At 52.2% G+C, this 27,309-nt stretch overlaps 12 protein-coding genes across 12 annotated transcripts; 7 read left to right on the top strand and 5 right to left on the bottom strand.

Annotated features, from left to right (window-relative positions):
* Window positions 1–116: 116 nt before the first annotated feature.
* BO72DRAFT_447268 (HAD family hydrolase) lies at window positions 117–1,715 on the top strand. The gene is made up of 4 exons (XM_040944494.1): window positions 117–419; window positions 544–565; window positions 664–773; window positions 957–1,715. Exons 1-4 carry the CDS (start codon window positions 320–322, stop codon window positions 1,439–1,441), a joined length of 717 nt encoding a protein of 238 aa, XP_040802224.1. The 5' UTR covers window positions 117–319; the 3' UTR covers window positions 1,442–1,715.
* A 1,820-nt stretch (window positions 1,716–3,535) lies between these two features.
* On the top strand, window positions 3,536–4,228 carry BO72DRAFT_78248 (uncharacterized protein). Its single transcript, XM_040950709.1, has one exon. It carries the CDS (start codon window positions 3,639–3,641, stop codon window positions 4,050–4,052), a length of 414 nt encoding a protein of 137 aa, XP_040802225.1. The 5' UTR covers window positions 3,536–3,638; the 3' UTR covers window positions 4,053–4,228.
* Window positions 4,229–5,302: 1,074 nt separating this feature from the next.
* On the bottom strand, window positions 5,303–5,758 carry BO72DRAFT_78245 (uncharacterized protein). The gene has a single exon (XM_040950708.1). The coding sequence runs from the start codon at window positions 5,659–5,661 to the stop codon at window positions 5,347–5,349; it is 315 nt and encodes a 104-aa protein (XP_040802226.1). The 5' UTR covers window positions 5,662–5,758; the 3' UTR covers window positions 5,303–5,346.
* A 1,418-nt stretch (window positions 5,759–7,176) lies between these two features.
* BO72DRAFT_447269 (uncharacterized protein) lies at window positions 7,177–7,754 on the bottom strand. The gene is made up of 2 exons (XM_040944495.1): window positions 7,511–7,754; window positions 7,177–7,476 (listed from the first exon to the last, which is right to left on the bottom strand). The coding sequence occupies exons 1-2, from the start codon at window positions 7,647–7,649 to the stop codon at window positions 7,379–7,381; spliced, it is 237 nt and encodes a 78-aa protein (XP_040802227.1). The 5' UTR covers window positions 7,650–7,754; the 3' UTR covers window positions 7,177–7,378.
* A 1,435-nt stretch (window positions 7,755–9,189) lies between these two features.
* Window positions 9,190–9,951, top strand: BO72DRAFT_526991 (uncharacterized protein). Its single transcript, XM_040950075.1, has 3 exons — window positions 9,190–9,326; window positions 9,443–9,506; window positions 9,569–9,951. Exons 1-3 carry the CDS (start codon window positions 9,227–9,229, stop codon window positions 9,867–9,869), a joined length of 465 nt encoding a protein of 154 aa, XP_040802228.1. The 5' UTR covers window positions 9,190–9,226; the 3' UTR covers window positions 9,870–9,951.
* Window positions 9,952–10,340: 389 nt separating this feature from the next.
* Window positions 10,341–11,133, bottom strand: BO72DRAFT_78294 (uncharacterized protein). The gene is made up of 2 exons (XM_040950710.1): window positions 10,970–11,133; window positions 10,341–10,887 (listed from the first exon to the last, which is right to left on the bottom strand). The coding sequence occupies exons 1-2, from the start codon at window positions 11,034–11,036 to the stop codon at window positions 10,478–10,480; spliced, it is 477 nt and encodes a 158-aa protein (XP_040802229.1). The 5' UTR covers window positions 11,037–11,133; the 3' UTR covers window positions 10,341–10,477.
* A 1,163-nt stretch (window positions 11,134–12,296) lies between these two features.
* On the top strand, window positions 12,297–14,788 carry BO72DRAFT_78297 (homeobox domain-containing protein). Its single transcript, XM_040950711.1, has 2 exons — window positions 12,297–12,811; window positions 12,875–14,788. The coding sequence occupies exons 1-2, from the start codon at window positions 12,488–12,490 to the stop codon at window positions 14,612–14,614; spliced, it is 2,064 nt and encodes a 687-aa protein (XP_040802230.1). The 5' UTR covers window positions 12,297–12,487; the 3' UTR covers window positions 14,615–14,788.
* Window positions 14,789–17,181: 2,393 nt separating this feature from the next.
* Window positions 17,182–19,827, bottom strand: BO72DRAFT_376070 (putative nuclear localization protein; the record flags this gene model as incomplete). The annotated part of the gene is made up of 3 exons (XM_040941196.1): window positions 17,182–19,109; window positions 19,331–19,462; window positions 19,725–19,827. 3 exons carry the CDS (start codon window positions 19,825–19,827, stop codon window positions 17,182–17,184), a joined length of 2,163 nt encoding a protein of 720 aa, XP_040802231.1.
* Window positions 19,828–20,598: 771 nt separating this feature from the next.
* On the top strand, window positions 20,599–21,378 carry BO72DRAFT_78479 (uncharacterized protein). The gene has a single exon (XM_040950713.1). The coding sequence runs from the start codon at window positions 20,699–20,701 to the stop codon at window positions 21,131–21,133; it is 435 nt and encodes a 144-aa protein (XP_040802232.1). The 5' UTR covers window positions 20,599–20,698; the 3' UTR covers window positions 21,134–21,378.
* A 151-nt stretch (window positions 21,379–21,529) lies between these two features.
* On the top strand, window positions 21,530–22,179 carry BO72DRAFT_458058 (uncharacterized protein; the record flags this gene model as incomplete). Its single annotated transcript, XM_040946363.1, has 2 exons — window positions 21,530–21,662; window positions 21,704–22,179. The coding sequence occupies 2 exons, from the start codon at window positions 21,530–21,532 to the stop codon at window positions 22,177–22,179; spliced, it is 609 nt and encodes a 202-aa protein (XP_040802233.1).
* A 1,085-nt stretch (window positions 22,180–23,264) lies between these two features.
* Window positions 23,265–23,767, bottom strand: BO72DRAFT_78465 (uncharacterized protein). Its single transcript, XM_040950712.1, has 2 exons — window positions 23,715–23,767; window positions 23,265–23,655 (listed from the first exon to the last, which is right to left on the bottom strand). Exon 2 carries the CDS (start codon window positions 23,592–23,594, stop codon window positions 23,358–23,360), a length of 237 nt encoding a protein of 78 aa, XP_040802234.1. The 5' UTR covers window positions 23,595–23,655; window positions 23,715–23,767; the 3' UTR covers window positions 23,265–23,357.
* A 2,432-nt stretch (window positions 23,768–26,199) lies between these two features.
* On the top strand, window positions 26,200–26,619 carry BO72DRAFT_447276 (uncharacterized protein). Its single transcript, XM_040944496.1, has one exon. It carries the CDS (start codon window positions 26,205–26,207, stop codon window positions 26,496–26,498), a length of 294 nt encoding a protein of 97 aa, XP_040802235.1. The 5' UTR covers window positions 26,200–26,204; the 3' UTR covers window positions 26,499–26,619.
* The last annotated feature ends 690 nt before the right edge of the window (window positions 26,620–27,309 follow it).

Genomic DNA, 27,309 nt, shown 5'->3' on the forward strand with positions numbered 1-27,309 from the left:
ACAATTTTGTGCCGCCAAGATTTGACGCTAAGATAACCGGCCCCATGTTTGGCCGATCTCCGAGGCTTCTGTGTCTCGCGCGGGACAATCACCTAATCAATCACTTATCTCCATCATCTCATGCCATCCCACAAAAACAATCGGTACATTTACTCTTCGGCCTATTCCCGTCAATCGTTCGCAGAGGACTGTGTCCGCTCCTTACTTCGCTCTATCCTACAGCTTCGCTCTAGAAAGAATCTCTATTACTGCTTACAGCACCTCTCTCCACTCTTCTGCATCACCAGTCCGCTGTCCTACTCCGGACCCCGCTCTTATCATGTCCAACTCAACCGGCTCGTTCTCTGCCCCTCCGCAAATCCTCACCTTTGACGGTCTTCTTTCCGACTTTGACGGTACCATCGTCGACTCAACCGATGGTAAGTGCCCTCGGAAAATTTGCCATAAGTCTATTTAAGAATTGCATTCTCGCCCCGTCGCACACTGGCACCTCGATCGATCGAAACTGACGCTCTGATCCTTCTCTTTTCTCCCCCGCACCAGCGATCGTGAAACATTGGCACAAGTTAGTTCAGTCCAGTCCTCTATACAACAACCCCAAACCGCAACCCGTACAACTTCTGTCGGAACATCGCTAACCGTGGCGACATTTCGCCATTGCAGAATTGGCGCGGAGTTAGGCGTCGACCCCGCGACGATCCTGGCGACCTCACACGGACGCCGAAGCATTGATACGCTGCAGCTGTATGACCCGACGAAGGCCAACTGGGAGTGTAAGTCTTGTTTTGATTGTACTGTACACGCACGCCATTACACAGTTCAGATCGAATTTCCTGAATCCCCTCCAAAGCAACACCCGATCTCCTCAACACACAGACCCTTCCTTGCTGTGAAAGTCCACCAAAAAAAAAAAAAAAAAGCAAACGCACAACAGCGCAGCGCTGACAACACCACAGACGTCAGCTACGTGGAGGGTCGTATCCCTCAGGAGTACGGATCCGACGCCGTTGAGATTCCCGGCGCGCGGTCCCTGCTGTCAGCGTTGGACGAGGCGGGCGCTCGCTGGGGGGTGGTGACATCCGGAACGCGCGCCCTGCTCGAAGGCTGGCTGGGCGTGCTGAACCTCACGCACCCGGACGTGTTGGTCGTGGCCGAGGACGTCGAGCTGGGCAAGCCCGACCCGCGGTGCTATCTCTTGGGTCGGACACGATTGGGTCTGGAGCATTCGCCCGCGCTGGTCGTGCTGGAGGATGCGCCCTCGGGAATCAAGGCGGGCAAGGCGGCTGGGTTCACAGTCATTGCGTTGACGACGACCCACACGCTGGAGCAACTTCAGGCGGCCGGGGCGGATGTGATCATCGAGGACCTGCGGAGCATCAGCGTCAAGAGCGTGGTGGATGGACGGATTGAGCTGGAGGTGCGAAATGCCTTTGAGGCATAGATGCGTAGGATAGAAGGATAGAAAGAGGCTAGACTGGCTCGGCATGGAAGTAGTAGTGGCAGACCCACCCCCCTTCCCTCGATGAAGATGCCTTCTTGGTGATTTCTCTGTTTCCTACTGCTGTATCTTTGGAGCCAAGATTTGCCTTCCAGCTTAGATAGACACAGACCTGACAACATTCGCATTGTACATATTTAGCATCATAGATCGACATAAGACTAGAATGGTCAGCCAGCCAGCTACACAGAAGTATCAGATAACTCCCAGAACCAGACCCGATGCCCATGCAGCCATAGATCTACACAACCCGACACATCCATCCTGCCCTTCTGGCAGAGGGTGTACTCTATTCGCCATAACCCCGCCGGTGAACACCGAACACCAAGGTGAATAGACCTGGTATCATGCCCATGTACAGTACCCATGAAGTCCTCGCGACAACCCGACCCGACAAGTATCCCGTACAGTAGCACTAGACCTCGCCATACCAGGCTAGACCCGACAAGCCGATCCAAACCATCCAGCTCCTAAGTTCTGTAAGCGGCCGACTAAGTAGCCACTCGAACGGCCTTAGAGGAACACACTATTGACTTCCTCATACAAATCATGACCACTAGTTACCTTCCACTCAGAAACCCATCTAGATCCCCAGGCCCTCTTACCCTCTGACCCTCATACCCACCTCATAACCTTCATACCCTCGACAGAGAAAGATATCCCAGCTCTCATCTCTCATGCAGATCAAAGAAAGGAGTCTTATGACGATAGAAGAGATTCTATCCCACATACTGCCCCCCTCAACCAATTGTACATACCTACATACTTACCCACAGATACCGACTCATAACCCCAATCTCATCGTGATACCCAGAACAAGGCACAGGTAAAACGAACAGGTAGCCCGGAAGCAAAGGGTCCAGACCCGTCAGCCGTGCCCTGTGGCATACTTCATCAACGGCCGATGAGAACGGATTATCGGTTGCGGCATGGCTCTGGCTTCAGATCTATGGGATTGGATTCGGGTCAGGTAGATACTGTAGGTGGATTTTGCGGGGTGCGCTGCTCACGCGCTTTCGGGTCTTCATGGTCTACATGTGTTGTCGATGTGCAGTTCGATAGGGATGGGAGTGTGGATGGAGGGGGAGTTGGTCTTTGGTTTAGTGGGATTACTTTATTTCCGAGGCCATAGTGAGGGGTTCTGGTGGTTTAGAGTGTGGATATGCTGTAGCAAGTTGTTGAGATTTCTGGTTTCTGTGGAAAGATAGAAGGGTATCAATGACGTAAATGATATTGGTTTGGACGTTGGAGGATGTAGGGGGAGATGTAACTAGTTTTGATGAGTGAGGAGGGTTCTGGGACTTAGTATTTGAATGCAATGCTCAATTGCTGTCAGTAGATATCTAGATATCTAGATATCACTGGGGTACTTACCAAGTAATCAGGGAGGTAACTATGTATCAACCCACCCGCCGAGGCCTGAGGTCCTGGTATGGGCGAACGATGTCACAGTATGACTGTGACTGAACTACTACACGAGGCACAGCATGTCGAGACTGTTGTTGCCATCCACCCTTGCCACCAGAGAGATATGTACATGAAGCGTACTTACTGTACTTGATATCAAACTTCCTCCTCAACCTAGTGACAAAAACACTGCACCAGCAGCAACAAGGTAAACCCCAACACCCACTTTACCAACCACTACTCCGCCCTCCGCTATAGACTAAGGTATAACTAGTAGGCTAAGCCCATACCTTATCCAGCAACCAAGTCCCATACCGTACTCCGTACCCCAAGAGCAATCCTTGACAGCACGTAATCCCGACAGCAATTCGGTGAATGGCACCAGACAGTGGCAATTGGCATCCGAACCAGCCACCTCGCCTCCCAAGTGGAACAGTTTGTCTTCTGTGGCAATGGATGGAATGGATGTCAATTTGCAATTTTCGAGCTTCGCGCGATGACCCCCCCCCCTCCCCCGGGCGGAGCATGCATGCTTGTATACTAGTATGGGGTGGGTTGTTTCGTCTTCCAGACTGCAATACCCTTCGGGCTAGATTTGTGTAGTGTTCGGGGAACGGGGTTATTCTTGGTTAACTACTGGGTACCGGGTGACTTGTTCTTGGGGCTTTGGTTACTGGTACATGTGTGCAGGAGGTTACTGCGCTTCTTGGTGTGGAATAGCTATGGGATAGCTATGGGATTATTCTGGAGGAGGCTACGGAGTGACCTTGGTAGACTGTACATGTACAGGACAGTACATACCCCCGCTGGAACACATTGTGCCCGTTTCACAGACAGCATTCAAGGTCACAAGTGCAGCAGCAGCAGCAGCAGAAGAGGAGGGGGCGACGAGTCTCCGTACGGAGTAAGCGAGCTACCTACGCGGTACTCCCGAAATCTCCACCTCGAAACCCCCACACGACCCCCCACCGGGATTGGCCAGGTCAGAGGTCCAGTATCCCTACCGCTAGCAGGGAGCAAGTCTCTTCCATTCGGTGTCTCGGGAACCTCCATGGTATTGTTCGCATTGGACACCGAAAGCCCGAACGAAGACTTTTGGCCCTTCCGCTGTGATGATGGTCAACTAACCACGGAGTACCGTAGCTAGCGGTGAGCCGTGACCTTCCTTCCTGCAGGGAAAGATAAAAACCACCGGGAGTTGTTCAGAGGAAAAAAGAGCGGACAAACACAGAAGGAACCCGAGTGATTTTTCTCCCGATGAAGAATGGCAAAATATTGTCCGACCACAAAAGAAGTCGTTCATCTTCACCGACCTTCGACGAAGTCCTCGCCCTACCGTGACAGATCCTATCCATTGGAGCGGAATAGGAAGGTCTCGGGATTGTAATCGATGCAATAAATCATCAGATTAAGTTAAACGGTTGACTGTTGAATAGGGTCGTCGCGAAGCGTGCGTGCTCACCGACAAATCTTGGGAGACAGAAGAAAAAGAGCCCGGAGATGTATCACGTATGTATGCGCGTTTGTTTTCCTCCCCCACCCACAGATGGGTCCATGATTTGCAACAAGAAGTCCTCTCTCTGTGGTTTTCCGTGCCTTGGAAAAGAAAAAGGACGGGGGGGTTTTTCGGAAGAAAACGAACAAACCACCAGCAACAGACATCGGTCTTATTGCATGGTGGCTGCCGCAGTGCACTCTCGCACCAGCCGTTACCGACCTCCATACAACTGCTCCAACGGTGGCTCGTCTAGACCGAATACATAGTTCTCAGTCCGACTGGATGTGGAGACGCGGTTTTCTTCGCTGCAGATAACGCTGTCCGACGTAGACCGAGACTGAAACGCAATAAGCTAAGACCCGGGCGGCGTGTGAGGATCGAAACGAACCTATATCCCAGATTATCCTAGGGTCACCACCCGTTTGAGAGGTACACGAGCAGAGTCAGACCTGCAGAATCTTCTGTACAGCTTCCAGGGAAGCTAAACATCACAGGAAAAAAATGAGACATGTCTCCTTCTTGCCGGCGATGTTCGCACAAGTGCAAGTCCTAAGAGATTTCGCCTCGTTGACCGAAAAGGCAGATCAGGTTCTGGAAAACAGACATGTCGAAATTTGCGGACGAGGTCCGTGTGGATCGTCATGATCCCTGCTGCAGCTCCCGGGCTGGAAGATCGAGCCGAGCTTCTCAGTCGAGAGAGCCTTCAAAGCTGTGTCTGACGCCCTCTGCAAGGGATGGAGCTTTTCGCTTCCCTGGATGTGATTTTTTTTTGTTTCTTTCTCGGTTTTGTTGCTCCCCGAAAGACACAACTTTCTGGAGGCTGGTATACCGCGGAATCCGCAATAACGATGGCTGAATCGGATTGAGAGCTTGCCATCCGGAAATACTGGGCTAGCAGAAGAGAGTGAACACCGAGCAAGAGATCAAAACAGGGCTTAGATTGTTACAGCAGCATTGCTTCAGGCAGCAATGAATTGATCTCAATCGCCTGGTGTGCCATCGTCCGCCAAGCGTCACCGAAACATTCACCGTCCTGGTCGAAATTGGAACTTGACAAGGGACTCCTCAGGAATAGCGGCGGCCACCCTGAAGCGCTGAGCAGAGTCGTACAGTCACAAAGTGATAGAATCAGAGATGCCCGGGTCAGGAGCAGGGATAGTAGGACGATCGTAGGGCCATGGCCTATGGATCGAGCCGTGGTGGCGAACTGACAAATCCTAGGAATGCTTTTCTTTTGTGGCTCTCTCTCACAGAACATGACACGATCCTGATACGATCTAGCCAGGTTTCTGAGTTTGGAGCCGATGCGAGTTTAGTGGAGTGGAGGAGTGATAAGTTTTGGTGGTGTGGTGAACTCAGGTAAGTTTGCACTACTGCAGCAGCTTCACTTCTACCGGTAATTTAAGCCCAAGCTAAAGATTGCCTCAGGGCTAAGGCACCGCTAGGATAGTCAGGTGGTGTCGATCATCATGGATAGTGGCTGATGCTACCAGACTGAGCCTAGCTTACTCCGACCATTCAGCACCGCCACTTCATGCACTGTGGCGCTGCAGGTCTTGTTACAGGGACGGCTCAAGTCGCACCGACGGAGACACCACCAGGAATCCAAATGTCGGTTCATGCAGACAAGGAGTCTAAGGAGGGGCTGATAGCTTGCGATCACACCACGCCCAAAGCTCGAGCCCGCTGTCTTTGCGTGGAGTGTTCGTTCGCCGTCTTCCTTCTATAATTCTTCCATCAGCCCCTGATAGAAAATGATTGTCGCATGCTAAAAGTGCCGACCGGCAGTGCAGCGCCTGAGGGTCAGCCTAGTCTGCTTTGTTGACGGCGGACGCAATGAGCAATGATCTGACCCAGGGGAATGGAAGCGCTGGAGGTTTGAACTGTCCGGGTGGTGGATTACAGGCAGTAGAGGAGGATCCCCCGGTGCCAAGTCAACCTTATACCCAGACAGGGATGCCCCCATGTCATTCATGAGGAGGGGATCGACCTGCGGGCCCCAGTCGAGCTTAGAGGCTTGGTGAGATTATCGTCAAATGAGGCTTCCAGGAAGGGCGGGCTGTAGTGCAATCGACGCTCCTCATCATGGTACACGCTCCCCCCCCCCCCTCTGCCCAGGTATTACAGAATAATCACATCCATGCACCGAGGATCATCGGGGATTTTATTTCCTTTTTCTGCATCCCACTCGCAGTTGCTGCTCCCCTTTCCAGGGTCCATTTTTTGAGAATCCCCTCTCTGTCGGTCGACAACGGCCTCTGTTCGATCCCATTGATCCTCAGCAAACCACCGGGGAAAGGATCTGTGCGGATGCTTGCGGGATCGCCCCAGGGGGGTTATTCCAGACAGGAGAATCCCCTCCCATGCCCCGGAAAATCTGTATTTGTTGTAGATGGAGGGATTGTTGGTTAGCTCCAAGATGTGATGCATGGTGTTGCCAGTGCTGGTTGGTCCAAGGGCCAAGTTACTCAACATGAACCCCCACCCTCTACTCCGTACTTCAAACCCATCACCCATGCTAAGTGGGTAACTGTAATCTGGAGCACGCATTGAGTGGCCTGAACCGCTTATCGCGATAAGTTCAACCGAATAGCTGTATCCCACACGTGAACCAGCGAAGGATCGATGCAAACAGGTGCTTGGTTTGATGCAATCCCCGGTCACCCGAGCGGAGTCCTGGAATAGCCTACAAGCAACAGCCAGGAAGTAAGTCAGCATCTAGCCCCGTCGGGAGCTACGACGGTGGACATAGTGAGACTGACGACTTCTCCATCCACCATCCGTACTGCACATACTGACGATCCGTTGCCCCGGAATTAAGTTATTGGTGTCCACCCATGTTTCGAAGTCCTTCCCCAGAGCCCCAGGCATCTATGAATATGAGGCACACCAGATTCCGTAGACAAGCATGCACTAGGAGGCAAGACTGGGCTTCTGGTAGGTTTGAGAGCCTTCCCAGAGACTTTATCGTGGAATCAACACAATGGATGCAGTGATCGCTCACGGGATCGCGATTGGGCCTTCGAACCTGGTAACGTTTCAACTGTCAATGGAACCAATGCCTCCAAGATTACTGGATACAGACCGAAAGGGCTCAATAACCTCACAAAGGCAGCCGAAGAACAGGGTAGTGACCCATGCACACATGGCATGCATGCAGATGTATATCAGATGGGCGAATCTTTGAGCCGTAAGTATTGCTGTGCCTCCGTAGTTACAGTACGGAGTAATCGACTGATTGCCCATCGAGCACCGGTGTGGCGAGAGCGCATATGATGGCGTTTGAACTAAGAAGCCCCTAACATGACCATGAAAATTGGAAAGGCCGTGAGCAGCTTCTCCAGTGACTACCTACTCCGACCCGTACGGAGAGTACTACGGATTACTGGAGGCAGGTAAGCCCATGAGATTGATTGACGCGCGGGCGCTTCTTCGGCCTGCATGCCGAACTAGCACCGAAAAAGGAAAGAGCATGTTTTTTTCCAGTTTTTCTCCCGAGTCATTTTTGACAGTCTGCCACAGGCAAGAACGGGCCGCTGTCTGGGAGCCCATTCTTTAGATGGAAGGAATGTTGGTATCAAATTTCATTCACCAGATTCACTTCCAACTCGGAAGTAAGCTATTCGAATGGAAGGGACAGGGAAGGCAAGTCGAAGCTCGTTCGTTCGAAAGAAAAAAACCCACAGATCCCTGAGGCTGATCGACGGAGGATCTGTCGACTATTGGATTGCGGTGGGGCCTTAGGCTGGTTGAGCTGCCACGCTGTTGCAACTTGCAGCAAACACACCCCAGTGTCTTTAATCTTCAAGTCTGATCTTCTCTAGTGCTGACTTTCCTGAGGTGTCTCCCTCAATTGCTCCCTTTCGAATTGCTTTAGTGCTGACCGGGGGGTTCGGCCTTTGCAGATCCAGGAACTTCAAGCTCTTCCTGACCTACCGTAGGAACCTTGCGGGCAGGGAGAAAAAAGAAGGTTGACAGGCAGGTCCTGGAGATCCGTGCCAGCTGCTTTCTGGTTCTGGTCCTGATCCTGGTCCTGGTCCTTGGTTCACCCAAACGGAACAATGAAGGTTATTCACGCCATTATGCCAATGCGCAGTCTCGCTTTTGCTGCATGCAGTAAAAGTAGGCCCCGGAAAACGCATTGACTCAATGCTTCCTTCTGGTCGGCCACTTCCCCGCTTGATTGTTTCGCTATTGTGCGTTCTCGAGGAAGTGCGAAGGATGGGACAAGGTAGGGGTGCATACCGTACAGTACATCCTGTACCGTGGGTGTAAGTGAGTATTGCGGATGTACAGTACGGAGTACAGTACGAGGCTAAACGTAATAAGATAAGTGAATTTTGACCCAGACAGAATCCCCCCCGAGCCATCATCACATCATGCCCATCATGCTTTTGCGGAGACCCGACAGGAGGATTGCCATCATGTGATGACAGCCCGAGCCTATGTACTGGACTAGGCAGGCTATGGTAGACGTGCTGGTCGTTAATCATTCATGGGCCAAGTGTGCCTAAGGTTTCATATGATAGGGCCCCCAAGGCCCAAGGGTTTGCTTCTTTTCTTCTTAAGATCATCAAATATCAATCGGAAGTTGGGGGGGGGGGCCTCCCGGACAAGAGAGGGATCTTCGGACCGCTGGGGAACTAAACCGGATACAGCATATGTACTTTACTGTACGTACGGTGTATCTTAAGCGCCGCTTGGGACAAACCATGGACCGCACCCCGATTCCCTCCCCAAAGTCCCCGTGATCGCTGTATGGCCCAGTAGGATCAAACCCTGAGCTGGGCCAAACCCACCGCACACCTACTCATATCTTGGTTATGCCAGACTTTCCCTCAGGCTACCAACTGACTCTATTCAGCGCAGGACCCACTTGGGGGGTCGTGACGGTCTTGTCGAAAGTTGCTTTTTCTCTGCACGGTAAGACGTGAGACGTGACGTTGCAGCTCTTCCTGCACTTGGAAGGGTGAGCAGCAGTAACAGCAGCAGCTGCTGTTACTGTCCCAGCTGTTATCATCTTGCTAACCATGGAGGAGGGTGCAAATGGAACTACAAGCAACTGTCTTTATCGGATCTCCCCAGATGGAACCCCTCCCCCTGGTAAGAGCTAAAATCGGCCCTTAATGTTAGTGGCGCTAATGCAGGAACTGACGAAAGTCCAGGGAACGCTCCCAGCCCGGCGTACGGATGGGCGCTCTACGCAGCTTTCGCACCTCCAGCCATGTTCTGAATCATGAATCCCGGGGAACTGGGCCAGACTGTCAATTCGAGCTGACACAGGAGCTTGATCGGCCAAACTTTGACTGGAATCCAGAGTTCGCATTCCCCGGGAAGCATTGGAGGGGGAGAGGGGGGAAGTTTGGATGTCGAGACGAGGCGGTTGTGCGGAAGGGGCAGAACAAGTTATCCGTGGTTGACCCAGAGCTCCCCGGCCCGAGTGTGGTACTGTACGTAGGGCTCTGAGGGCTCTGGTCCAAGGGGGGAGGAACACACTCAAACTCAACAAACTTAGATCTCCGCCAAGCCATCCTCCAACAGTTACGTGAGCAGGTAAACTTTGTACTACACATCCATCCACAAAAACTCATAATATGATAAGAACCATCGGACTCCAGGGTGCAAAGGAGAGTCAGACCAATAGGTCGTTCGCATTTCCGGCACGGGCGGAAAGCATCAACCTTCTCCTCCTCCTCCTCCTCCTCTTGCTAGGGAAAGATGGAATCCGATCAATCTGGGGCGCGCCGCCCTCTTCTTCCGGCACCGCTCGGACGGATCTGACGATAACGAGGAAGGGAAAAAAAGCAATTGAGCATCCATCCTCTGAGGCACAGGTTGCATCGTGGACCCATTCCTTCGTCTCCGTACGATCGGCCTGGCGATAGCGACCGATCCTGAGCCCCGAAAGATAGACCAACCGTCACCGCCACCGCGGAGGGGGACTTGATTCACTCTGCTGAGACCCTCTTGGCAATATCTGTCTCTTTCTGACTCAATTGTTCTTTTGAAGAAGAAGAAAGAGGAGAAGGAGGGGGCAGTGGCACCTGTAGGCTCGGAAGTACACGTACTGTGCTTCAGCTACGGAGTCGATAAGTACGACTGTCAGAAGTACTGTACACAGTACAAACAGTATCCAGGGATACCCGGAACCGACTGCCCACGCCTCGCTCTGTTTTGCTCTTCTGGAACCACCAGGGAATGGGGGTATGCCAGCTAGCCCGCCAGCCTTGAGGGTGAGTTATTTTTAAAAATAAAAAGGGTACGGAGACACAGAGAAAGAGCGAGCGAGCGGGCAACCGCGGAGGCACACACACTCCTGAAGGGCTTCGTACTCGTAGGTAGGTGGGTGATAGAAATGTGTAAGCCCAGCCCGCCACCCCCTTAGGTAGAAAGCGCTTTGCTCTCTGGGCTGTCTTTTGGGGGTGGGAAGGGAAGGGGGAGGGGCAAATGGAAGTCAAGTGGAAGTGGAACGCCATAACTGGAACTGAAAAATAAAATCCATCCAGGAACATTATTATTTCTCTAAAACAAAAGAATAAATTGGAGAAATCCCTCCCGTACGGTACCTGGTAATGGGCTCGTTATCCGGTCAGCTCGGCTAGTCCCGAACGGGCAGGAACTTGCTCCATCCATCCATGATCATGGATCCATCTGGTTCCTCGGTATCGTCTGGCTCTTGGCTGGGCGATTCAATGGTAGGGCATTGTTGATAAAATAAACGATGAATGAGAAGTTTGGGTGGAAGCTGATGAAGACAGCAACCATCAGATTCAGCCAACAATTGATGGTGTAAATCAACAGCAGGAAAGAAAGGAAAGGGAGAAAAAGCAAAGAGCAGGCTGCAGGAGATTTCCCAGCAGTGTAGGATTACAATACGGCCCTGATACTAGTTGAGCCGGCCCAGACTTGAATCTTGGAGTCTTTTTTTTTTTTTTTTTTTTTTTGCACATTTGCACATTTGCACATTTGCAGCTTTGCAGCTTTGCACCTCCAGCCAGTTCCGGTTGGGCGATCGCCAATCATCAGTCTCCCCTCCACACCTTCTGTCGACTGACTCCATTCACTGCCAACCAATCCCAACTGAGCAAAGCAGTATGGAGCTGAACAGTCACTCACTCACTGACCACTGCACTGATTGTACCAGCTCTGTACTGTCTTGTCTTGTCTTGTCTGGTCTGGTCTGGTCTGGTCTGTTTCGTCTGTTTCGTCTGTAATTGTCTGTTGCTGTCTTGTCTCTTGCTCTCTTGTCTTGCTGCTGCTGCTGCTGCTGTTGTCTTTAGCTCTGCCTGCCTCTGTCAATCCAATCCATTCCATCCTCTGCTGTCTTGTCTCTTTTTTGTTTTTCCCTTTCGTCCCTATCCCATCATCCATCGTCACTCTCTCATTTTCCTTCCCTTCAAACTTCACCTCACCTCTTACTCTCCTTTTCCTCTTTCAGTCATTCATTTTCACACTTTTTATTCTTGCTTTTCCCAGTCAGCTTAGTCGCTCTCTCCTTTTTCCTTTTCTGTGTTTCCTCATCGGACATAATAATTATACCTTCCTTGATCCTCTTGCGTTTTGGCTGTCCCCCCCCCCCCTCCTCCTTCGTCGCATCCACCTCCACTATCTTCTCCTGGGCTACTCCTCTTACACTCTCTCTGACAATTGTTTTCTTTTTTCCTATTTTACACGAGAATCCACAGATCGACTGCAAGTATAGAATTATATACTCCCCGCTACTTCCAGTCTACTCGTTCCAATCATTACCGCCACTTCATCTCTTATCCTCGCCCTTTAAGATCCGATCTTCCCGCCCTATTCCACATCTATTCGCCCCTCCTACTCCTATCCAGTATCGTCATCAGTCAGTCTTTGGTGGTCCAATTGTTCAATGACCAAGTCCCTGTCCTCGTCATAGTTGCAGCTCGGTTGGCAGCAGCTTGTCAGGATCCCTCGAACACTTGGTCACCAGCACCGCATCGCATCGCATCGCACCGCACCGCATTCCACCCCATCCCAATCAGACAACTCCCCAATACAAGACCACCCTTCTCATATCCTCCTTCCTCGCTCATCTCTCCTACACTTTCTCGTCCGTCAACATGAACTACCTTCATCACACATACGCCTTTACGGGCATGCCGATGGATCATCAACCAGTAGCCTTCGATCCGACAATGACCCATCCCTCCATGATGCACCCGATGGATGGCTACCTCTACCCACACCCCCCGTTCGACATGGTCGATTTCTATCACCAGCCTATCATGGACTACGACGAATATGCAGAGAACCTCTCGCGTCCGAGGTTGACCAAGGAACAGGTGGAGACTCTGGAAGCCCAATTTCAAGCCCACCCCAAGCCCAGCAGCAATGTTAAGCGTCAATTGGCGGCGCAAACGAATCTCAGCCTCCCCCGTGTAGCGGTTAGTGGTCTTCGGTCGTGAAATGAAAGATTGTGGGAGATTTCAAAGCTAATGGTTATTTAGAACTGGTTCCAGAACCGTCGGGCAAAGGCGAAGCAACAGAAGCGCCAAGAGGAATTCGAGAGAATGCAGAAGGCCAAGGCCGAGGCCGAAGAGGCTGCTCGGGGGAAGTCAGACAACACAGAGACCTCGTCCGAGTCGAATCAAGACTCCAAGACCAAGAGCGATGAGGCGCACGAAGATACTCCCAAGCCATCGACCGAGAAACCTAGTGAGCGGACAAAGACGATGTCTTCCTCTTCGCGGTCCAAGCACCAGAAGACAAGGAGTGAGTCGGCCCGAGAGGCAACTTTCGCGTCTCTACAAAGAGCTTTGAACGCTGCTGTTGCGGCGCGCGATCGGTACAGCCAAGACGGGGACAACAGCCACCCGGCTAGCGTGGATGGGTCGGTGTCTCCTACCACGACCTTCGCGGCCAACCCCCGAAGTGATAGCCATGACGAACACGGAGTTAGCTCGGGTGATCTGAGTCCTTCGTATGCACAGACGACGCTTCCCTGGGAGCCATCTCAGACCTCCCTGGACTTTGTAACGGCGGGTGGCGAGTCGCTGACTATTCCCACTCTTGAAAGCCCTCACGGTATGCAGCTCCACTCTGAAGACTGGGCCGGTCACATGCAATCGTCGACCAAGCCAATCTCCGGGTACCGATCAGCTAGTGACGCGGAGGCTTCCTACAATACGGTTCAATATCCCATCCATCAAGACCTAGAATCGTGTCGACGGGGCTCGTCCGACGAGCTCGCTGACAGCTTCGAAGGTATTGGAATCAACACTCCGCAAGGGCTGTCGCAGCTCGTTCACGGGGCCGACCGAGCATCGTGGAGAGAGGCAGGCAAGGAACTTGACCTGGCTGCTCGCAGAAAACGCCCGAGGCCTGCTGCGATTGGTACCTCTAGGTCTTCGTCTATGCTCTCAGGCTCGTCGGCTATGTCACCAACAGGGAGACTCCCTGGCTACGGTAGCATGAGACACTCGAAATCGGCGCAAGGACTCAGCTCTCGTTACGCAGGTGTGAGAAAGGCGTCTGCCGCACAACGCTCGCCTCTCAACCTTTCGACTTTTGCCGAAGCGGGATCTCTCAATTCCAAAGCCGAAATGTCATCGATGTTGCAACCCACGGTGACCGCAGGTGGATTAGCACCCCCCACCCCTCTGACCCCAGAGGATCTGCATCACTTGCTTCCGAACACCCCAAGTGATGCAGGCTACTGTCTGTCAGCACAACCCACCAGCCAGCTGTTTCCCACGACACAGCCGATGCAGATCAACATTGCCTCCCCTCCGGCGACACCGTTGGCAGTGGATATGCTTTCCGGGTATCCGTATCACGGGGGCGCTCCGCCAATGTCGGCTCCCGCTCACTACAACTCCTTCCATGACTACACATCATGCGAAACCTCGATGACAGGCAGAAGCTGGCCCGATGCGACCTCCATGTCATCCCCGGAAGCTTCTTTCCAAAGCCCCTGCCAAGTCCCACCGCAGCCGGACATGGCTTCGATGTCGTATGACAACAGCGCCGAACATGTTCCCGTGACGGACTCTCCGTCGTTGGTGTACACAACTACCGATGTGGACATGCCCATGTCAGCTGCGCTGGGAGGCGACTCGAAGCCTCGGGAATTCATCTATGAGTTCCCCGAGCAGCAGGAGGCCCAGCGATATGGCGCACAACAGCTTCCTTCGCAGAAACCAGAGGCATACACGTTTGCCAACAACAAAACCCCGAATGACTTCTGAGTTATTATTTTGGTTGGAATTGTGCGAATAATAATACCCCCCACCCAGCTCACCGGTCACATGTACTTATTCCCCCCCCTGCGTTTTATCTTCCGTCAGGGCCATGACTGGTTTCGTTTGACTTTCTTCTTCATCTGTGGAACCCTTGTTGGCATTACATATATATCCCCCAGGCCACGTGTGGCTGATTCCAGGAGCATTTCTTTTTCCTTACCTTTGAGCCAAGGGTTCAATCATAACTTCTTGTTTTGGGAACAAGCATGTGAAAGTTTTGGAAGCGGCTGTTTGCTTTTTTTTTCTGTGTGAGCGCGTGTGGACATCTGGACATTTGGAGGCATTGGTTCACATCACCTTGTCACGTATTTACTACTACTACTACTACCACTACTTACTGTAATACATATAATCTGGAGGGGTGACGAGGCAGGAGTGTGTTGTGGCTGCAGAGGCAGAACGAACACCAACCGCCGAGTCTCACGTTTGAACAAACCAAGAAAAAGATTCTTCCTGATTCTCGTGACGTCGTAGATACAACACTTCATCATATCCTTTGTAGCTCTTGCATTCATTACATCAACTCAGCCTGGAAAGTTAGAGGTGATTACTCTCTCCCCGTGTACAGTTAACCAGGAAACCAACTGGACTAGAATAAGTGTTCTGCCACAGCAAGCACTGTCTTGCACTATAATCCATCCACTAAAGTAAAACGAAAGCCAGCACTGTCTTATACCACAGTACAGTATACAGTATAGTCCAGCCCCTCCCTCCACCATCCCACTCCTCAGGTTCAGGTTCAGGTTCAGGTTCACCCCCAAAAAAGCAGGAAGCGAAGCACCTTAGGCGAAGCACCTTACACTGGGCAGGCTGTAACGCAACGCTTCTTCCCAGAGCCACCGATCCTCTCACCCCCAGTGTGGCATCGCAAAGCCGGTGGGTGATCACCACCATCCCAAGCCCAAGCCCAAGCCCCTCAAGACACCTTATAAGAAAAAGAAAAGAAGAGACGAGGAAATGCGCCCTCGGGGAGCAAAGGAAATCGTCGTCCTCGCTCTGTCTTGTCCTGTCCTGCCCTCTCAGATCAACCCCCCCTCCCAGTCTTCATCGAGTTCGCAACCCAGCTCCAGCTCCATGAAAGCGGGTCCTGGCCGCCCCGCCCCGCCATCATTCAGAGACAGTAGAAGGGAGGGAGGGATGTGATGTTCAATCCAAATCAATCTCTTCATTATCCTGGTCTGCAATGCAAGGTTTCCCCAGAAGAAGAAGCTCGAGTACCGGGGTACGGGAGAGCCTAGAGTAGGGAAGAGGAAGGATAACGCGCACCTACCAGGCGTGTTTTCGGTTTTTGTTTTTGTTTGTTTTTTGTTCTTGAATGAAGCTCGGCTCTTGGGCGGGATGATGTAGACGGATGATTGGAAGATCGACGACAAGCATAGGGATCATCATAGAAACAACTGAACCGTGTTTCTTGCGTAAAGGGACAGGGCAAGAGAGACCTAATCTATCCCCTGCGGAATATCATCTTGGTATTGATGTATGTTCTTGGACTGGCTGTAAGGCTATATAACAACAACTTATTCTCGAGCTGGGGGGCGACAACAGACCAGGAGTCACGGGCGAATGAGCTGGGTAGCGAGATCAGTGCGGCTGGCAAGACCGCCCAACTACAAGAAGGGATCATGGTGTACATCGTAGATGAGGACACACGAAAATCTGGCATGCATTGGGGGAACAAGTCAAGTGCCTTGCCTGGCTGCGTATTAGACTCCACTTTCAATATTCGTGGTCTCATCTACAATACATCAGGAAGCGCAACTCGTGGAAAACGGGGTTAGTCATTAATAATCCCCGAAACTGTGCAAGCTGTACGTGATCTGCATACCATAGACACATAGAAGAATAATCATAAGACATCTGACGAAGAGACAAAGCCGATCTGTATGCAAGATAAGACAGAAGAAAACCACAAGGTCATAATAAGGATGCCCAGACGAAACCGTTGTCAAATAAAAGCACTGTAAAATGGGTCGGAGTAGAGTGAGACAGAAGACCATCAATGCAAACAGAACGGAAGAAAAATCATCCAATGTAGGAAACGCGAAAAAAAAAGGAATATCCCAGGGCTTACAACACCGAACCCAAGAGCAGAAACAAATCATTTACCGCCATCCCATCTGACCGCCCCTCTATCCTAGACATATGAAAACCATGCACAATCTCCATATTCGTGACTGCGGAACTCAGCTTCAGATTCTTGCAAGATCACCATTGGGGAACACATAGACAGAAACAAAAACATGACAGGGTATAACAAAGGGTATAGACAAGGGAAGAACGCAGATTATCATTAGCCATTATTCAGGGGCAAAGGATAATAGAGAGCAGGAATGAAATGGGGTATGTCAGATACAACATCATGGGATAGGGAGGAGGTCAGATCAGATCAAGCAGGACTCAAGCTCATGGAAAACCGAATGATGCGTCTCTTTCAAATTTCAACAGCATCTTGCAGAAAGGACCCTGCAAATGCTCCCGTCGTGAACTAACGCCAGCTAGAACCTCTATCAATTTCAATATCCAGACCATCCGAGAGGAGTGCCGGATTGACCAGGCTGCGGATGTCCTGGTTGCATCGGGCCGCCAGGTGCCGGAGGCCAGCCGGGCATCGCTCCACCAGGGCTCATCCCCATAGCCATGCCCGGTTGCTGTGGAGCTCCAGCCATGTACTGTTGACCTGCTGGACCCTGCGTGGAAGGATATATGGCCCGTGCGGCAGGTATACCTGGATACTGCACAGCGGTGACTCCAGGGAAAGGCATGGCTGCCATTTGTTGTTGCTGAGGTGTTTGCGGATGCATTGGGAACGGCTGCGGCATCGGAGGTGCCGAAGGCCGAGCTTGATTGCGGGGCGACTGAGAGGCATGTTGCTGGGGAAGAGAGTGCGCGAGTGGCGAAGGAGACTGCTGAGGGTGGATCTGGGATGGAAACTGCGGCATTGCTACACCTTGCGGGCCAGCGGCAGAAATGGGCGATGGCTGAGGTTGCGGAGGCGGCTGGCCCCACATCTGCTGCGGCTGGGAGGGATACCCGTAAGGGCCTGGTGGCTGTGGCGTTCCTGCAGGGAGGCCAGGATTTGAACGTTGATGCATAAGTTCTGGACGGGCTGCAGAGACACCTCGAGCAGGCGACTGCGCTACAGGCGGCTGCTGATGGGCCGTTGCAGATTGGAAGCCCGGCTGACTAGATATCATAGGAGGCTGATGGGGGAGCATCGCTTGTGGTGGCTGAGCTTGGCTAATCGCCCCGGTCGAAGGCATCTGGGGCGACTGCATTGGCTGGGAGGCTGCTGGGGTCGCATCGAGTAGTCCAGGCTGCGAAGGCGCCGCGGAGGCGGGGATCTCACGCTGCTTGGAATAGAAATCTTCCAGTCCTTTCTGCCGATAGCTGCGCTGTTGGGTCAGAACCTTGTTGAAGTCAGCTGTGTGCGAAGCTTGATTAAGTATTTCCGCAGCTGTGCTTGGTTGTGACCGGTCTTGGTACGGCTGGCCGGTCATCTCCTGACGGGGTCGAGGCATGCTGTTGTACTCTCTCAAACGTGGGTCATCAGTGGTGGTCGCCATGTGGATCATTGGGAGCGGCTGCGAGAGTGAGACCGACGGCGGTGCGCCGATCGTCATGCTGCTCGGCACAGCCTCTAGTGCGTTGCTGTAGATGACATCGCCATGAGTCAGGGTGGGCAAAAAGTTGGCAGCGCCCGCAGCCTCTGCTGCCGCAGCATCGCGTGCTTTGGTACCACCACCGGGGCGTTTTTCGCCTGCGAGATCGTCCTCCGTGAATCCCTGCTTTCGCGCTTTGCCCTCCCAGTAATCATCACGCACCCGTCGTCCGTTTACAATGACGCGGCTGCCGAATTGGCGGAACATGGACTTGGCCGTCACAATGGCAATCTGACGAGAGCGGTATGAGTACGGCAATATGTCCTGTTGGATCAAATCGTCCTTCTCAATCTGGGTAGCGATTATCTTATGTAGAGACCGATTCTTGTTGAACAGGAGATACGAGTCTCGGTAACCTAGCACGCGCGCACACTCAGTGGCCAGCATGAACAGCTTGGTTCCACGCAGGGGCACGCGAAAGGTGCGGCATTTGTACTCGCGACCACCCTGGAGGTAACCCATATCATCGACCTTCTTCTCCCCAGCATCGTCGAATTCCTTAGGCACATATTCGTCACCGGCCTCGTTCAGCTGGTCGGTAGTGTGATCGCGCACAGTCGGAAGAGCCTTGACCAAAGCAGCCTTGGTTGGTGTGCTTTTCTCGGGCGGAGAAGCTTGTGACGGTGATATATTGGCGGATGTTTGGGCCGAAAGAGGCTGGGTCTGCATCCGCGGGGTTTGAGCATGAGCATTGGACGAGACTGGCTGGTCACTATTGGATGCTGTGGCTGGTCGTGGCGTCTTAGGAGGGCGACCCCTTTTCCGACGACCATGGTCGTCCGCTGTTTACAATTTGCACGTTAGTCCACGATCCCAGTAAAAGTAGATGTAGTGAGCGTCGGGAGCGAGCAAAGAGACAACACAAGACGACGAGCGCAAAATTCAACATGGTTCAAACACAAAGCTTCGGTGAAAGAAGACAGGATGCATGCGACTAAGTACGCTGACTTGTACGTCCTCCATCCGAGCTCGACAAAGTGAACTGCCGGACAATCCAGCGCACACATACCATCGTCATGATCCCCATCTGCGCGCGCATTCCCTCGCTGATCTGGGGTACGACTTCGCTTGACACCACGAGGGGCTATGCTAGGGTTCGTGGGCCCGAAGGATGAAGGGGGGATGGCAACGGCGACTAGGAGAAGGCCGTCAGTTTGGAGGTTGTCGCGGTGGACAAGTAGAAGAGGAATGGACACCCATAATGACCTCCATCAGCGGCAACAGAGCGGCTGCACCGCTGTTGACCGCGCCAATAAGATGCGACAATCAACTTTCGCCTTGGAAGCAATGCGCAAACAGAGACAAACTAGGTTGGATTGAGAAGAGCATCAAGGCACGGGACAGACAGGTGGACGGGCATGTAACAGGATGAGACAAGCGGAAAAGCAAACACATACCATTGTTTAAGGCTGCAGGGTTGATCGTGCCCGAGCCATCAACGAGATCTCCACCGATCCCATTCATCGGAGCGGGGACGGAAGAGTGGGAAGTGCTATACATGGCGGGCCAAGAAAGGACGGGAGGGAGGCGAGAAGTCGAGGGAGCCGTCGCAAGGCGGCGGTCGCGTCAGGCGAACGCGACAGGTATCAATCGGAGTGTCAGACCGGGGGGAGGGGAGGGGAGGACGGGGACTGGGTTAGCTCCCTGTGATGGGTGGTAGGAGTGGTGGTGCTGCTGCTGCGAGACCTAAGGAAGAACTAGAGGGCGAGGATGCAAGTGATGACGAACAAAAGGAGGACGGACGGGCCACGAGTCGCGCATGCAGTGGTTGCTGGAAGCGGATCAGCGGAAAGGCTGGAGCAAATCGCCAGACGGAGATTGAATGAATAATAACGAAGGATGATGGGAGGATTTGGGTATAAAGGCGGTGAGAGGCAGAGCGGCAGAGAGGCGGTGAGGGATGGAACCACTAACACCAAGAGATGATGATACAAGTTGATGGAAGGTGGTGAAAAACAAACGAGAGATGAGATGAGATGCAAGAGTGAAACAGTCTCAAAAATGACAATACGAATGGATATGCACAGAAGGCTTAAGATACGAACACCCTGCAAGCAAGCAAGCAAAGAATGCGTGCAAGTAATGTGGCTGAATTGGATGATTGGGGGTGTGGCGAGTGAGCAAGTAGGGAAGTTATTGCCAGACAATGCACAGCCACATGAGGCTTACTAGCTGGCAGGGGGAAGGGGGGAAGGTGAGATAAGAACACAATGCAACAATCCAAGGTTCCCCCGGTCTGCAGAACGCAGCGGTTCCTAGTTCAGGTGGAGGTACCAAACCACTAGTAGATTCCTGAGTCGGTACACAGCTGGAAATCAGCCGTGGATGATTCACAGCGTGCCGCTGATGGAACCGATCAGTGGGGACGGGGATGACGGGGGAAAAGAGGGGGGGGGGAGGTGTGGTGTGTGTATGCCCGTGCCTGTGCCTGTGTGTGTGTGTGTGTGTGTGTGTGTGTGTGTGTGTGTGTGTGGGTGGAAGGGAACTTAGGGGAAGGGAGGAGGAGGGGGGCGGCAATGGATTATGTGTGACCAAAGAAAGGATAAGGAAGTTTAGACGTGCGTGGGTGCAAGGCAAACTGACCGGGACGCTTGGTAGTTGGTACAAACTGAGGTTGAGTGGAGTGGGGAAGAAGGTTAGGTTGGAGGAGGAGGGTTGGAGACCGGACTGGAAAGGAAGGAAAAGAGAAAAAAATGGAAAAGAGGGAAGACGAGGGAGGGGGAAGGGGGGAAACAACAGGATGATGGATGATGATGATGATGATGATGATGAGGGGGAGGGAGTGAAGAAAGGGAACTGGGACTAGTTCAGACGGGGAATGGGAAAAACAAAAAAGGAGAGTCAAGACTCAAAGCCCGACCGACTCAAGAGAGGGGGAACACAGAGAGAGGAGGTGCAGTGGAAAAAGGCGGGAAGGCGGCGCCACTCTTGCGCGCATTGGCTACCCGCTGCCACTCGCATCAATCCCCAAGAATGAACATAACAATGCCAAATGACGATAATTAACAACAAATGATACGATAAGTTGGAGAGATAATGTGGACGGGCTTCTCTTGCCTTTTCTAACGAAAAAAAATTATGAAATAAAAATCAGAAAAAAATAAATCCAATCAAAGGATCCCAATAAATGAAGAAACAAGGTGAAGTAAGAGATGAGTAAGCCAGTCAGGAGACTGAAGAAAAGTGAAGATTACGTCGCAAGATGCCAGATGAAAAGGACCTTCCTCTTCAAACCGTCATTGCGCTTGCGGAGAACAATGGAACAGAGCATGCAATCACTCCCCAGGGCGCGCTTCTTCAAACAAACGAAGAACTTGAACTTACGTTTTCCTCAAGTCTGTTTGTTGCTTTAATCGCATTAGTAACATGCATCCAGCATGTGGGCGATCGGGTTGCGCAGACGGACAGCCAGCAGTCTCAATCGGAAAGGTAGAACAAACCAGAGGCCCTGTGCTGGTATTGAACCCCCCGCTCCCTGCACGTCTGATCGATGATAATGATAAACACCCCGGGCTACCACTTTTCATCGGCCAGTCAGAGCCAACTGTGCTTCAAAGACGTCCGAAAACCCTCCCCGAAGACAACGGAGAGTCGGAGTCAGCCCTGAATGCGGCACCTACCCGATTACTGGATGGAGGCCGCGTTCTTTGTGCTCCAGCCCACGCAGATGATGAATGCACAACTTTCTTTCCTTGTGGCAGCCAGAGCGCACTGGACTTAGCAATGATGGCGTGGATTTGGCCGAGAATTGCGACGTTCGATTCCAGGTTCATCTACCTCGAAGCTGGTCCCAAGGAGCAGCTGCGCGAAAATGGAACCGCGCAATGGAGCCACGAAAGTGATACTATGTGATGTGATAGTTATGATCTGCCGCTGGGCCAACCGCGACCAAAGGCGACTAGTTCGTAAGACAGCCAAGATTGTGAAGCGTAGTGTCTCGCGGGCTAAAGTCACTTCCCGCGCCGCGGGGGAAAAAGATGCGCGGTTGAGGGACTGGGAGCGATGCCACGATGCGAACGGTCGCGTCCGCGTTGACTCTGCACCAGGTGGGAGAAAGGGTGTGTAAGGAGAGTCGAGGGTGTCGCGCACGGTGCAGGTCAACACGAGGTGAGATAAGTGTTGGCCGGAGCAGAAGCGGGTGTGGCTTGGACCGGTGCTGGAATGGAGGAGCACATGCAATTCCACGAAACAGGAAGCTCGTCTAGGAGCAATTCGCGCCAGACCAGGCAGCCCAAAAAGGGGACTGAACAAATCGGCAGAATCAACAACAACAACGCCAGATAGGACGGGCAGGGGGTGGGGGGAATGAAAGGTTATCAAAGGGTGCTGCGAACGCGGACGATTGGCAAGCTCCGGCGTGTAAGATCCGAGCCTAACGAAGTCAGCGAGACAGGGTCCGTTACTGTAGTCTCCTTAAGTTAGTTACCGGTAGTAGGTTAGTCAAGCCTTGTCAAGTGTCTGCAAGTGCACCCGGTTCCGCCAACCATGCAATCGTTTTGGATGGTGATGATAACAATCCCAATAACAAGTGATGATAATAAGCCAGGAAATCCCCCGTCGACTAGCTCACGGATGGATGGCTAGTCAAAATGGAGAGTAGCGACCGTCTTGGACATTGATAAGAGAATCGGAGACGGGGTTGAGGTCAGTCGGCAGCGATGGGGGAGGAGGTATATCTACGGCAGATCACTTTGAAGGTTGTGATCGCATCATCGCTTCTCAGTATTCCAGCTACACTGCATTGTGTCAATGCTGGTAGGTTTCTGTATAGCAGGGTCGAAACACCAAGCTATGTATTCTCTTCCTCTGTCTCTGTCTCCCTTTCCCTCCTTTTTTCTTTTTAGGTCTCTTTGTTCAATTGTTCAACTCTCTTGCTACTACAACGACTACTATTACCACCTAGCTCGCCTGCCTTTTCCGAAACGACAACTATCCCCAGTACTACTCCGGAGGACTATTCTCCTACAGCCAGTCATCGACCGTGAGAGATTCCCTGTTTGGAGTCTCACGCCTTTCCCCTTCAGGACCAATCACAAGACAGGCGCTTCTCCTCGCTTCTGGTTCGTATGAAGTCCGGATGACCCAGTCGGGCAAGTATCGTCACTGCCTGGGAGCTCATCGGGCCTGCAATGATCGAGCAACCTGGCTAGCGCTTGGCCCTGATCATCGGGGATGGGTATCATGTTCAAACCGAGTGGCGATCCGCCATGGCAAGGTGCTATCATGACCCAGATTGCAGACGGAGCGAGGTTGTAGAGATGAGCCATGCTAGATGGTGATGATGAGAATGCAGAATCGAGCAATGTAAACCATCATTGCCGGGTTTCTCTGATTGAGTTCATCTTTTAGACTTGTGTGACTTTCGTTCTAAGCCTTGTTTCGCGTGCCTTTTGTTCTTTTGGAGAGAATATTTTCAAGAGCTCGTCACAAAAGATTACTGGTCGGAGTGAGAGCTAGCCACCGAGTAGACAGATAGCTAGGTAGTGGCAGTAGTGCGTAGTGCAGACAACGAGCTGCAATCGGGAAAAATCCCGGTCCAGAGTGAGGAAGTCTAGTCAACAAAGGTTTTTTTTTCTTTTTCTTTTTCTTTTTCTTTTTTGGTTACATTTCACAGCAGGCTGAAGAGTAACTAAAGGGTTTGAAGATGGGATGAATGATGAATGGATGGATTGACTCCAGGAATCCCGTCGTGGCTGAATTGGGATGGCACATCATGGCTGGCACTATGGCAGATGACCCTCTCGGGGCGGTCGGACGGGTCACTTGAGCGGGCACTAAAAAGAGGGGGCGATCAGGGACCGTGCGTGCTTCCGGGAACATTTCTTAGTAGTAGTAGTAATAGTAGTAGTAAACACGAGAGACATACTTTTTGACATACAACTACGAGGACATATGGATATACGCACATATGGAAATACTCACCATCCCCGGGCCCACCATGACATAACTTCACATAGCTCCGATAAAGGTTCTCTACTCGAAAGAGGTCATTTGGCTCGTCTTGCGATCACCAAAGAAATACTACAAGCTCATCCGTTCGCACTGCTCGCCTTCGCCTTTCCCTGAAAACCATCCTTGAACCAATGACGGAGGATACTCTCACAAGGTATGCAGGCTGCAGGCAACGCAACCTAAAGGGTAAAAAAAAACGTACCACACATCCCCCTCTCGAATCCAGAATGGCAAATGATAACCCAAATCAAGTCTCTCTCCGAGCCAGTCAAGGGACAATGATGACTCAAAGATCTCCGACTTGTTGCGGCAAAAACTCCACTCATGCACGACCGGACCTCCGTGCCGTCGGGCCCAAGCTTCAATCCTCATCTGCACTGAACATTCCATAAGAGCTTGTTGTGAACAGTAACAGACAGGTCGAGGGGAGAGCACACCAGGGAAGGCGATCCAATGCTAGCTGAAGTGAAAAGAATCCCGGCAACACAGCATATCGTGCAAGAGAGGTGGGTTGCTGTATCTTCCCTCCCCCCGCAAATGGGGTAGGTCAAGCTTTCTTTCGACCCCAGAGCAACGCAACTCATCCTTGCACAAACAAGAGTGGTCTGAATCAACAACGTACTTCTTGCTCACTGTGCTCTCGAGCAAGCGCCAACGGGGACGCACAACTCCCCAGCCAGAACAGTCTCAGTCCCGATTGGGTGTGCCAAGCGGCCAAGATCTCACCGGCAAGGACGGCGTATGCAAGTCATCAGCAGGACAGTCTCGGTCGACGTCGGCGTTGGAGCTGGACCGTCTGGGCAACTCTCTAGACACAGTCGAGGGCCTCCGCTCTCACTGGATGGGCTCATTTCCGAAGCATCACAGACCCTCTCGTCTTACAGCATGGCCTATCATAGCTAAGGACGGAGTCGGGAGCACTACATCCAAGTTTATTGCGTCTCCATCGTGCTCAAATCTTAATGGACTAGATATCACGATGTCGTAGACATCATCAATGGTATTCTTTGTCTCGCAGGACTCAAGCTCTGTCGTCACTCAAGTCGAGCACGAGATGAGGCGTGCATGTTGACAACCATCCTAGGGTCAATCCATGCATGAAGGGGCGTATCGACCTCCAGGAATGTCTTTGCGTCCGGTGACCCTTTGGGTTCAGTTCATGTACGCCGTTCATCTATGCTCCGGTTGCACATCGACTGCCCGGCTCACTGTTCAAGAATCCTGCAGTATAACATGTATAGCCTCTGAGCATGCCCAGATAGCCGGTTCTGTTTGGTCTGTATCACATTGAATCGTTGTCAGCCATGAACGAACGGTGGCGGATGGCATGCGGTACGACGTAGCACGCCTGGACTTCTTTCCTAACGGGGATCGCCAAAGACCTCATGGATTCTTGTCAGGTCAGGGCAGCAGATTGAGTTCACTTGACGTTTGGTAGTTCAGTTCGAGCATGTCTGTCTTAGCGAAGCTAGTTTATCGGCCAGCAGCTCTCAAGGTTTAGTCTATGGTTGACCATCTCAATACTTTTTGGCCTGGTTGGCTATCTCAGTACTTCTTTGGCCTGGTCGACCGTCTCAACACTTGCTTAGTCTCTGGTTGTCTGATTAGTATTCCGAGATCGATGTCTCGTAGCGCCAGTAGTGATGGTGTATCTCATGAGGATAGTACTCTGGTTCCAAAACTCCTACAGCTCTTCCCATACTGCCTTCTCACGCTAGGTCCAGAAGTATCGATCGCCAGTCAGCTACCATGTAGCAGCAGCAGGCCCCAAATCCTCTTAAGTGAACACTCAACAATCAGAACCGAACAGTATGAACAAGTAGTATGCATCACCAATGCCTATACCTATGATGACACCAAACCCCACTTCCGGCAGAGAAAGCACTAGATACAACATCACTTAGATCATTGACATTGTCACCTACATGTATAGTCCCGATCCACCACCAAACAATCAAGCCCACCCACCTGCAGCACAGTACCTCTCGAAACCACCACCACAAACCAAACTTGCCCACACACCGAGTCCTCTTTCCTTCCTGATCAACTTTCATTCTCGATCAATCACATCAAACCCCGGGGACTTTTCCAGTCAAACCGACCACACAACCCGACCTTCACATCAGACCAACTCCCTCTTTCCAAAGCAAAACCATCATAGATCCAACCCTGACCACAAACCCGACCAACAAAACCAACCAACAAAACCAAGCAATTGACCTTTCCTCCAAAAGACATCATTGCCCTCCATCCACACCAAGCCCTCAATCGAAGAACAATCTCCATTCCTCCCTCCCAGCAAGACCACAAGACCAGATTCTCCAGACCCCAGAAGACGCGTCTCCCCACCGCACCAACCTGCCCCCTCCCCCGGCGCAGCTCTCGCGAGAACAAGAACACGAACCCACTTCATCAGACAATCCATCACAGAGCGGGCGCTATCAACGCTGGATGGGAAGCCAGAGAACGGCAGTTACGCTTCGCGCATCAACCATGAGGCGGGGAGAGAAGAATCCCGCCGTCTTCGAGAAGAAAATATGCTATATCGCTTATCGTCGGGTTCGTGCGGGCGACGAATGGGGACTCTTACCATCAGGCTCTAGGTAAGACCGCCTCGACAACGGAAGAGACAATCGCGGCCCTCCAGGTGGCATGTGAATTTGCTTGTTCCGAGCGGAGTGTCCGTCCGGGACAGGGGGTAGTTTCTTCTCACTACATGGCGTGTCGATCGATAATCCAAATCGATGGTTGAGCACCGAGTATGGTTGCGAATGCGTCAGGGAGCGGTTCTTCGATCACGAGTGGGTCTACAAGTCTCTTCCTGTTGACAGGAGTGGGAAGAGTAAGCATTTGGCCATTGCATAGCCCCCCCCCCGGTATCATCGACATGCACGTTCCAGTGAGCTCCAGGCTCGGCGCTGGGGGCGAGTTCAAGCCCTCGAAGCACAAGAGCCAAGTAGCTCTCCTAACGCTGCATGACGTGAGCGGGACTGTAGTGTCGGAGTCTGCCTCGGATGCTATATACTGCCA

This window comes from Aspergillus fijiensis (assembly GCF_003184825.1).
Source record: "Aspergillus fijiensis CBS 313.89 unplaced genomic scaffold BO72scaffold_18, whole genome shotgun sequence".
Taxonomy (NCBI): Eukaryota; Fungi; Ascomycota; class Eurotiomycetes; order Eurotiales; family Aspergillaceae; genus Aspergillus; species Aspergillus fijiensis.